Raw genomic sequence first — 11,473 nt, 5'->3', positions numbered from 1 at the left:
CACATTTTGAGGAATTGAGAAACCAACATGGTTAAAGCATAGTGACCATGTGAGTGCTAGGTAAGCAGGGAGTTAATAGGCAAGGTCTAAATCAGGGACCTCAACCCTAGCTGTACTTGAGAATCTACCACAGGAATATATTAAAAATATCAGTGTCCCAGGTCCATCCCAGAGCAATTAAATCCAAATGTTTAGGTGTGAAGCTCAACCTCTGATAATCTTTGAAATAGTCCTAGGTGATTCTAATATGCAGCAAGGGTTGACGACCACTGATCTTGAGCCTGGCAGAGCCTTGTAGGAGTCTGAGTTTTATTGAGAAGTTCAGATTTGAGTTAAAGTGTAATAAAAAGCCATTGAGGCCAGGTGTAGTGGCTCATGCCTGTAATCCCAGCACTCTGGGAGGCTGAGGCAGGTGAATCACCCAAGGTCAGGAGTTCGAGACCAGCCTGACCAAACATGGTGAAACCCTATCTCTACTAAAAATGCAAAATTAGCTGGGTATTGTGGTGCATGCCTGTAATCCCAGCTACTCGGAAGGCTGAGGCAGGAGAATCGCTTCAACTCGGGAGGCAGAGGTTGCAGTGAGCTGAGATTGCGCCATTGCACTCCAGCCTGGGCAACAAGAGTGAAACTCCATCTCAGAAAAAAAAAAAAGCCATTGAAGGGATTTAAGCACAGAAGAGACACTGTATTTTTAAAGGATCTCTCTGGCTGCTTTAACCAAAATGGATTGGAGGAGGTCCGTGGTGGAAGCAAGGAGATGAGCTGGGAAGTTACTCAACTTGTCTAGGCAACAGGTGAGGATGGAGGCTTGGACTAGGGTGTGGCCATAAGAAGAATACTAGGAAACAAGATAGGATGAGTAGAGCGGGACCAGATCACAAATACTCTTGAATATCAGATTGAGGAAATTAGGCTTTGTCCTGTGGGTATCGGGGGAAGTGGGATATTTAAGAATCACGAGTTAGGATTACATCCAGATGCAAGTCATAGAAAACAACTTGCAGTGGCTTAAACAAAGGTTTATTTTTCTTACATAAACAAGGAATCTAGAAGTAGTATAATTTGTTTGGTTGCTCAAGGTCAAGAGCAGCATCTTGGTTATTCCCTCATGGTTGCAAAACGGCTGCTGCAGCTCCTCTGTAAACAAATTCAAGGCAGTAAGGAAGGAGAACAGGTGGCACCAGCCACAACTGTTTCTTTTAACAGGCAATGGCACATGTTTCTAGAGACCACGTCCACATTATTTTCACTGGTTATAACTGTGACTCCCTTTCCTAAAGGGAGAGCAGACAAGAAAAGATTCAGCTTTTTCTAGACACTATCATTCAGGGCAGCAAAAACTGCTAGAATTCTGAGCTGAGAAATAACATCCTCAAAGAGGTATTTTAGGAAGGTACAGCCCAGGGGATAATAGAAAAAGTGGAAAGAGAAGAACTAGCAACCAAGCACATTAAGAGGCAATTGCTGAAGTAAATAGGATGAAGATCTGTGTTAAAATGAAGACAGCAGAAATTACAAAGGGCTTAGTTGCAGGGATGTGTCTACTCATGGCTATAGGCATAGAGATATGCTTCTGTGCTTTCTTGTCAATGTGTATAACTTTTGCAAAGATAGAGAAATGTATGTAAGTAGATGTGCATTTCTGTATATTGTCTACATGTTCCTCTGTGTCCATGACTGTGTCATTTATTTAGCAAATATTTATTGAGCCCCTCCCTTTGTACAAGGCAACATGCCAGACACTATGGTAGAGCACTAACATGGGTCAACCACAAATTCTACCCTCAAGGAGATTATATACCAGAAAAGGAGAAAACACGTGTCCCCAAATAGCCAAAATGCAAGTTAGTAAAATGACAAACATCATAAAGTTATGAAAGTTCAGAAGAGAAATTCATTCCCTTAGCTGGTAGAAGGTTCATCTGAGCTGCTACAGGCTTGCAGCTGCAGAAGGTGAGCTAGGTCTTGTTTTGTTTTTGAGAGGCAGTCTTGCTCTTTTGCCCAGACCGGAGTGCAGTCGCATAACTCAGCTCACTGCAACCTCCGCCTCCCAGGTTCAAGTGATTCTCTCCTGCCTCAGCCTCCAGAGTAGCTGGGATTACAGGCGCCCGCCACCATGCCCAGCTAATTTTTGTATTTTTAGTGGGGACAGGATATCACCATGTTGGTCAGGCCGGTCTTGAGCTCCTGACCTCAGATGATCCACCCACCTCGGCCTCCCAAAGTGCTGGGATTACAGGTGTGAGCCACCATGCCCAGCCTGAGCTAGGTCTTAAATAATTAATAGTCCAGGTGCAGTGGCTCACGCCTGTAATCCCAGCATTTTAGGAGCCTGAGACAGGCAGATGGCTTGAGTCCAGGAGTTTGAGACCAGCCTGGGCAACATGGTGAAACTCCATCTCTACAAAAAAAAGAAAAAAAAGAAAAAAGAAAAAAAAATTTGCCAGGCATGGTGGCACACACCTGTGGTCCCAGCTACTCAAGAGGCTGAGATGGGAGGATCACTTGAGCCCGGGAGGCAGAGATTGCAGTGAGCCTTGATCACGCCACTGTACTCCAGTCTGGGCGACAGAGTGAGACTCTGTCTCAAAACAAATAAATAAGTAAATAAAAATAAAAAGAATTAATAGAATGGAGGGGGAGGAATGTAGGCAGGGAGCAAGTGACAACACAGTATTCTTGTCTAATTGGCTAGAAAGGGTGTTGAAAAATAAGCCTGGAAGAAGGTAGATCCAAAGAACTGCATCTTATTTTATAGACTAGCAAGTATTTACTGGACTCTACTAAGGTAGAGGTACTATCTAGAGCCTACATTTCTACATTTGTGTTTCTATGTTTTCACATATGTGTGCCTGTTTGTGAACAAGTATGTTTTACTCTGTGTACACAGCTGTGTCTCCCTTTGTATGTTTTAGTCGGCATCTTATGTGTACATTTACACAAAACTTTGTGTGTATGTGCCTACATATGCCCAGCAGGTGGCACCCAAAATCATAACAAGGAAAATTCTACCATTGTATTCCCACACCCAGCACAGTCTCTAACAAATTGAAGATAATAAATATGTATAGAATGAGTTGATGAATTGCTAACATGCCCCATGGAAGAAATGGGTAAAGGAGAGAAGTTCAAAGAGGCTGACCCGTCAGCAAAGACTCCAACAGGGTATCTGTTGGATTCATGGTCACACTCAAAGAAGTCACAGAGGGGTCAGCAGGGGGATGTATGATAAAACAAAACAATAAAATGTATTGTTTGCTATCCCCCCTAAAGCTTCTCCTCCTCATAATGGGGCATCTAACCCTGATCCTTTCCTTCAGCTCACTTTTATTTAGTGATTAGTGAGTACTAGGACTTATGGGAAACACCACCTCTGCCCTGTAGAAGTTTACAACCTGCGAAGATAAACAAAGCTTATTAAAAAAAATAATAATAACAGAGCTGGGCACAATGGCTCACACCTGTAATCCCAGCACTTTGGGAGGCCAAGGAGGGAGGATCACTTGAGCTTGGGAATTCAAGGTCGGCCTAGGCAAATGGCAAAATCCCATCTCTACAAAAAATTTAAAAATTAGCTGGGTGTGGTGGCACACACCTGTAGTCCCAGCTACTACGGAAGCTGAAGTCGCGGGATCACTTGAGCCTGGGAAGTGGAGGCTGCAGTGAGCCATGAGCGTGCCACTGCACCCCAGCCTGGGCAACAGAGTGAGACCCTGTCTCAAATAAATAAATAACAATCAATACAACCCTCTTTGCCTACTGCTGAGGAAGTTCCATCACACCCCGTATGAGACGTACTCTGTTAAGGACAGAGCCATGGAGCCAGAAGAGGGTCCAATTGGTCTTCTTAGGGACCTTTTGATCCAGAGGTCTCTGCCCAGTGCCTATCTGGCCCTGGCACCTCCTCCCTAACCCTTCCCCACCCTGGCACCCTTCCATAGCCTGTCCAGGACAAAGAAGGCCTCTGATTGCCCATAGTGGCTCCTGCTCTGGTCATTTCACACAAGAACATAGATACCACCATCAATATTCTCTTTGCTCACTTCTTAGGGGAACTGAAACTTAGTTTTCCAGCAAAAATCTTGGACCAACAAATGCCTAGTAAATGGGACCAATATCAGGTCGCTGCACACTATGAGGGCTGGGAATGCCAAACACGCTGAAAGGCTGAGTTGTCATCATGGCTGGGGCTGGCTGCTCAGTCCTCCCCATTGCCTCACTCCTTTCTCTGAGTTTCCAGCAGCACTTGGTGACGGATATATTATGCCACTGCCGGTCAAGGCTTCCTCATGAACCTCTGAGGAAATCCACATACCTCAGTCTGGCACTCAGGGCTCTGCAAAGTGGACCTCACCTCCTGCTCCAGCCACTTCTCCCATTATTCCTCTGTACCCACCTGCACCCCAACTGCTGAGGCGGCTCCTTTTCCCTGGAAGGTCCTCCTTCCCCATCTCCACCTGACAAATGACCACCTCCTTTCGAGACCCACTTCAAATGCCACCTCCTTCCTCAGGCCTTTCATGCTCCACCCCAACCCAGTGCAGCCTCTCCCTCCTCTCTTGGCAATAGTCATCCTCAGCTTCATTATTTTCATGTTTATTATTCAAATACCAGTTCCTTCTATTAGACGCTAAGCACTGCAAGGGAAAAATCTTGTTTCTTATTCACCCAGCATCCAGCAACCTGTCTGACATGGAGCAGATGCTCAAAACATGCAGAGCGGCCAGATGCAGTGGCTCACACCTGTAATCCCAGCACTTTGGGAGGCCGAAGCCAGCGGACCACCTGAGGTTAGGAGTTCAAGACCAGCCTGGCCAACATGATGAAACCTCATCTTTACTAAAAATTAAAAAAATTAGCCAGGCATGGTGGTGGGCACCTGTAATCCCAGCTACTCGGGAGGCTGAGGCAGGAGAATCGCATGAACCTGGGAAGCAGAGGTTGCAGTGAGCCGAGATCACACAGTTGCAATCCAGCCTGGGTGACAGAGCAAGACTCCATCTCAAAAAACAAAAAACAAAACCAAAAACAAACTTGCAGAAGTGCTACAGCTAAGTCTGCTGTGAATGTGGATGCCTGTATTCTAATGCTACAAGACAGAGGAGCAACGAACCGTGAGCTTCAAAATGTCCACACACTGATGCTCTTTCCATGACAAGACAAAAGTAAGGCCACACTGAGACCTACCAGGTGACAGGTACCTCCTGGCCCCAACTCCTCCCATCCCCACCAGGCTCCTGGCCTCCTCAGTCCTCAAGGACTGACCACTTAGAAAATCTCTCTCCTTTCCCTTCTCTTCTTTCCTCTGCTGTTCCTTAAAGCCCTGGGGCTTCTGCCCAGAGAACCCTGTGGGTAAAGTCAAAGGGCTGAGGGAACCCACCCGCTTCTGAGCAGTGCGATGAGGAAGTGATGATCAGAGGTCACTGTCTTGGTCAGTTCCTGTTTCTGGAGCAAAGATGCCAAAATCTGTTCCTTTTTCTTGTGAAAAAATATTGGGGTTTTGACTTTGAAAATTCCCAGAACCAATGCTGTCACTGCGAGCTGGCTGCGCTTCTGTCTGCCTGTGTCTGTGTGAAAGGTCTGCCAGGGCCTTCCAGGCCCACTCCTTGTGCGGGAGTGTCCAGAGGCAATGTTGGAAGTGACATCTCATTCCCTGACGCTCCCGAGTCCCACAGATGCCCACCAGGCCGGTCTGAGGAGGGGCAAGTGCATCAGGACAGGCCTGGCTCCGGTCTCTTATTTCCTTCCAGGGCCTGGCAGAAGACTTGCTCTGAAGGGAGCCCCTCGCAGGCCTAGATCGGGCTACTTGGAAGTCCCTGAAGCGATGGAAACTTCAGCAGGCCACTCGGGCTCAGGTGATGTGGGCCAGGTTGGGAAACTCCATCCCTGTTCTGCTTCCGAGCCTGAAGCCATCCTACCCTGGAGGCAGGCAGACAAAGCCACCGCCATGCTTGCCCCCGGCCTTGAGCCAGGGCACTACCTCCTAAGTCCCAGTTTTATTTGAAATGGCTGGACAACACCACTTCATGTAGAGTCAGACTTTGCTGAGAAATGAGGTGCACCAGTATGCGGAGCAGAGGTGGGGGGATGGTGGGCTACAGAAACAGGTGCATAGCAACTAAGCCAAACTCAGAGCCTCAAGCCAGGGTAAGAAAGAGAGAGAGAGTGGGGGTTGGCATTGAACTTAGGATCAAGGTGTGCAGTTCAGAGTGGTCTTGGGGAAATGGTGGTGCTAGACCCTGTGGACTGGGCCCACCTTGGAATGGCAGCTAAGAGAGGGCAGGGCAGAGTCTGGGTAGCAAGTTCTCTGTGTATGCAGGAAGCAAAGACGAGAGCTTTCTAGCAAGTTTCACATCTGGCCTGTGTTTCCTCTGGTTTCTGCTTCCATTTATATTGTCCCCATCCAATTCCTTCCTCTTTCTCTCATTCATTCAACAAACAGGTCATGCATTTACTGTAAGGCAAGCACAACTCTAGATAGCAGCTGATACAGTTTGGATGTATATCCCCTCTAAATCTCGTAATGAATTGTAATCCCCATTGTTGGAGGTGGGAAGGTGTCTGGGTCATGGGGGTGGGTCCTGCATGGCTTGATGCTCTCCTGACCATAGTGAGTTCTCACAAGATCTGGTCCTTTAAAAGTATGTGGCACCTCTCCCTCCATGCTCTCTCTTCCTCCTCGTCTGGCCATGTGAGATGACAGCTTCCTCCTTTGCCCTCCACATGATTGAAAGCTCCCTGAGGCTTTACCAGAAGCTGAGCAGATGACAGCACTCTGCTTCCTGTGAAGCCTGCAGAACCATGAGCCAATTAAACCTCTCTTCTTTATAAACTGCTTAGTCTCGGGTATTTCTTTATACCAACATGAAAATGGCCTAATACAGTAGGTCCAAAAAGTTATATAAGATTTAGCCAATCTCTGCCCTTATAGAGCTATTGTCAAGCTGGGGAGGTAAGTTTACAAGCAAATATTCACGATACAGTGTGAAAAGCACAATCATGTGGCTGTGGAAGCAGATGGAGGGAGAAGTTGTGGGGGTCAAGGAATAATTCATAGAGAATAGACGCCATTGGAGTTGGAAACCAGAGAAGGGCAGGAGGGCAGTGAGTGCAGCAGACCGCAGCGGGAAGGGTTTAGGGGTGCAAGGCAGAAGGTAATGCCTCTCAAATGCCACTCTTGACTGGATCTGACATCCTAGTGCAGACTGAGGGACGAAAGAGATCATGGATTCATCAGTCAGTCCCTGTTCCAAGTGCCAGGGGCCACCCTCCTAGCAGATGTTATAGGGGACCCAATCTAAGGCCCTCCATTCACTTTCTCTGCTTCCAATTCCCCAGCCAAATCACGTTTTTGCTTGTGTCCAGAGGAAGCTGGGAGCTTTCTCAAGCTAACCCAACCCCCCGGTTTTCCATCTTCTCACACCTCCACGCCCCAGTACAGTATAAAGCGGCCTCCTCACTCAGGCCCAGGTCACGACTGACCTCAGGTGCCATCCTCCTGGCTCTGCCTCTAACCCTCACCCACCACACTCAAGGCAACAATCTCACCAGGGGCCGGCCTCTCTGGCACGGCAAGCCTCATCCCCTAGAAGCCAACTCCGCCTGGCCCACCATGCCTGCAGTAGAAAGGCCTGAGGCTGCGCCTAAAACACTGAGGACGTCAGCGGCCAGGACTTTCCAAGGCTGAAACTGGGACCTGCGGAGGCCTCACTGCCCGGAGCAGCGCCCAGGTCCTCAGCATCCTCTTCGCTGGGTCCCACGCGTGTCGTGCGTGCTCCATCCCAGAAGGCAGGACCTGATTCGGATCAGCAGGGGCTATAGGGCCGCTCTGCGGGTGGGTGACTCAGGCCCCTCAGGCCTGAGGCAGAGACGCTAAGCGGGCAGGAGGCTGGGCGGGGCCGGGGAGTCTCTGCAGGAGTCGAACCTGCACCCCTTCACGTACTCCCCTTCTTGACGGTTCACGGGGCTCCGGAGGCCCAGATGCTGGCAAAGTGGCGGGAGCGCTCCGGTACGAGGACCCAGGTCGGGGCGCCCCCGCCAGCGCCGGGATCCCGGCTCACCCTCCGCCGCGCCCCGCCCCCGCCCCAACACACTGGGGGAGCCCCGCCCGCCCCGAGGCCCGCGCGGCGCCGCAGGAGGAATCCCAGCCATTTCCTCCACGCCGCGCGGTATGTGGCCTGCCCGCCGCCGACCGACCGCAGCGCGAGCGGGTCCCCAGCCGAGCCTGGCAGCTGCCCCGGCCCCGCCGTGCTGCTCGGGATTCCGGGCAGGCCTTCCCCTCGTCCCGGGCAACCAGACCAGCCTTTCCAGCAGCTCCAGGCCCGTGCGGCCCCGCCAGACGCCGGCTACACCCCGCGCCGCTGCCAGAACTTTTCTCAGCCCCGCGTGCCCACCCCCGGCCCAGGCACCCCCTCCCCGGAACGCCCCCGACGGCCCCTCGCGTCCGAGCTGGAAACTGAAGTTGACGCTCCGTCACCCTGGGGTAAATTGCTTTGCCTAAGCCTCAGTTTCTCCATCTGTGAAATGGGGACGTTGGCAGGAGTGCCTGTCTCGTGCTGTCCGAGGGATGAATGAGAAAAGCAAAGCGTTGGACTACTGTCAACGCGATTTTCATTTCCCTAGGTACCACGAGGGTCCTGGCTTTCCTCACAGGATCTTAGCGCCCACCCTGCCCCTCGCCTCTCCTCCAGCCCAGTTGCCAATGGAGCAAGCAGGCTGGGCTTTGTGAGTGGGCAGAGGAGAGGGCTGGGACCTGCCCAAGACTGCGCCCTGCACAGATTAAACAATGCCTGAGGGTCCCACGACACAGCCTTCCTCGAGATTCAGCGTTCAGCGTTGCCCTCTCCTCAATCACTAGGTTCTTGAAAGGCCCAAAGGACGGTTATTTACGTTTTTTTAAAGTGATGTCATCGCAGTCTGAGAGCAGCCAGACACGTAGTGATCAGGGGAAGTCGAAAGTGCAGATGGGTTCGCAAACGTGGCTCTCTAGTTTTGGGTCTGCAGATGGGGCCGGCCACCACGTGCTCTCCGAGTTCTCTTTCCAAGTACAGATCCCTCCGGAGACGGAACATTTTTCCGCCTTTAATTCTTCCCAGGAGTTGCGGAGGAAGGCGTGAGAGCTGGAGCTCGAGGTGACTTGCGTGGGGGGATCGCTTCCCGGTAGCCCACACCTGCCTCACCCACGCCCACGGCGGCCGCAAAGGCGACACCGCGTGGATCTGGAAAGCCCCGAGTTTCACCAGGCCCAATCACCGGCGGCTTTGCAGGCGCAGCACCAAGTGCTGCTCTGCCTGTGTTACCCCAGACAGCCCCTGGTTGTGATTTGTCGTTTCCATTCCAGCTAGAGTCCCAAGGCCAAGAACTGGACCCTTGCAGAGAGATCCGCCCCCCTTCATTCCCCACACGCGCCACAGCCACAGGCCGCATAAATAAATCCAGGTGGAGGCAGACCCAAAAACCCAGGTGCTATAAATATCCCAGCCCAGCCCAGCCCGGAGACTGAGCTCCCAGGCAGCCCCTCACCCCCACCCGCCCGAGCCCAGCACTTCCGGCCACCACAGCGCTGAGGGCGGATCTCCCCGCGGTGGGAGGAGCGGGCTCCATCAGGATCGCAGGCCTGGCTTCCTTTTCTTTCTTCTCCTCGGAGCCTCTGGCGGCCCAACCTGAGGGCTTGGCCTCTTCTCTGGAACCACCTCCCTAACTTTCAATCACATACCTCTCCCTCCCTCCCCCTGATATTTTTAGAGGCTTTCTCTCAGGGACCCCATACTGCGGCCAGACTTCAAGAAATGCTGACTTCTCTTTCTAGATGAATAAGCATAGTTGGAAGGCAACAACCTCAATCAGAGTTTACAATTTAAAATTTGATTCTAAACTTTTTCTTTTTGAAGCAGGATCTTGCTCTGTCACCCAGGCTGGAGTGCAGTGGCATGATCATGGCTCACTGCAGCCTTGACCTCCCAGGTTCAAGCGATCCTCCCATCTCAGCCTCTCTAGTAGTTGGGACTACAGGGCCGCCCGGTTAATCTTTTTTTTTTTTTTTTTTTTTTGAGACGGGGTTTCACTATGTTGCCCAGGCTGGTCTCGAACTCCTGGGCTCAAGCCATCTGCCCACCTCAGCCTCTGAACTTGCTGGGATTACAGGTTTGAGCCACTCTCTCCAGCCCTTGATTCTACATTTTTAATAGCATTTTTTATGTGATTAAAACACAGGCTAGAGGCAGAGTAGACCTAAAAGAGGGGAAAGAAGAAGCTGAAGGCATATGCAAAGAAGGGATAGAACCACACTAGAAAACAAAGTTGCTCTACCAGAAGGCTGGTGCCTAGGAACTCAGTGGGACTTTCTGAGCCCAGTCTCCTGGGCCTGGGGCTCGGTGTGGTGCGGTTCAATAAGTCCCTATTGTGGGGGGGTGGGGGAGAAAAGATGTGAGATACCTTTCCTCACCCATCATAAGGGTCACTGCTATAACAAAAGACTGATTAACAAGAGAAAAGCATAACAAATTTACCAAATCAAAGTTTTATGGGACACAGGAGCCTTCAGAAATGAAAACCCAGTGACCCAGGGAAAACTGTCTATTTTTCTGCTTAGGTAGAAATACATGCTGTCCATTCTTCATTGAACCTAAGCATAAAAATAGACAAAAGGATACGATCTAATGGTAATAGACGAGGGGGAAAACCCAGCAAGGCCTGTCTGTTCAGATTCTTCTTGGCCTCTCTGAGCAGCATTCCTTCCTCCTGGGTGTGGGGCAGGGGCTGTCTGGAACACAGGTCTTATAACTCACAGTCAGAGGTAGGTCAGAGAATCTCTTCATGACCAGTGCCTACACAGATAGGCAGGGGGAACTTAGAGTAACAGGTCTAGATTTTATGGCTTGCTTTGGGGGAAAGGGGTTCTAATTGTTAGGACCTGCCATAGGGAAGAGGAATTCTGGTTTCTATGAATTCAGGGGGAAGAAGGGGTGGGAAATAGGCCAAGAGAAGTTCAGAGAGAGATTTTGCTTCTGAGACTGCTGCTAAGGCTTTCCAATCTCCTTTAGTTCACAGTACTCAGCATGCCAAGGCATTATACTTTGACTTATCATTTTCTGAGCCCCAGCAAAATTTAAAACATAGTGAGTCTTCTAAACATGAAGTCACATCCCATTTCCGATGTAGAAGCTTACACTTCAGGAACTGCTAAGGAAGCACTTTGCAAGCGCCATCCTGCTGAATACTACTTAGAAGGTACTATTAACTCCCCACTTTACAGATTAAAAAACTGAGGTTAGAGAGGCTAATTAACTTGCCCAAGGACACCCAGCTAATAGGGGAGAAGTTTGAACCCATGCATCTGATTCCAGAGGTCACGTGTTAAACCTGTGCTGTGGGACAATAAACTCTGCCAGTCTCTCTGATCAGAGATGGAAAGGACTCTATTGCAGTCTTCAGCTGTCTTTCACAATGAGGAAGGCCTTCCTGTTACACT

At 50.2% G+C, this 11,473-nt stretch overlaps 1 protein-coding gene across 1 annotated transcript; it reads left to right on the top strand.

Annotated features, from left to right (window-relative positions):
* Window positions 1–7,959: 7,959 nt before the first annotated feature.
* LOC115894166 (formin-like protein 5) lies at window positions 7,960–9,886 on the top strand. The gene is made up of 2 exons (XM_030920498.1): window positions 7,960–8,485; window positions 8,626–9,886. The coding sequence occupies exons 1-2, from the start codon at window positions 7,984–7,986 to the stop codon at window positions 8,661–8,663; spliced, it is 540 nt and encodes a 179-aa protein (XP_030776358.1). The 5' UTR covers window positions 7,960–7,983; the 3' UTR covers window positions 8,664–9,886.
* Window positions 9,887–11,473: the final 1,587 nt, after the last annotated feature.

Source organism: Rhinopithecus roxellana, chromosome 17 (assembly GCF_007565055.1).
Source record: "Rhinopithecus roxellana isolate Shanxi Qingling chromosome 17, ASM756505v1, whole genome shotgun sequence".
Classification (NCBI taxonomy): domain Eukaryota; kingdom Metazoa; phylum Chordata; class Mammalia; order Primates; family Cercopithecidae; genus Rhinopithecus; species Rhinopithecus roxellana.
Note: the sequence above shows the minus strand (reverse complement) of the source record. Positions and strands in the feature narration are given on the sequence as shown.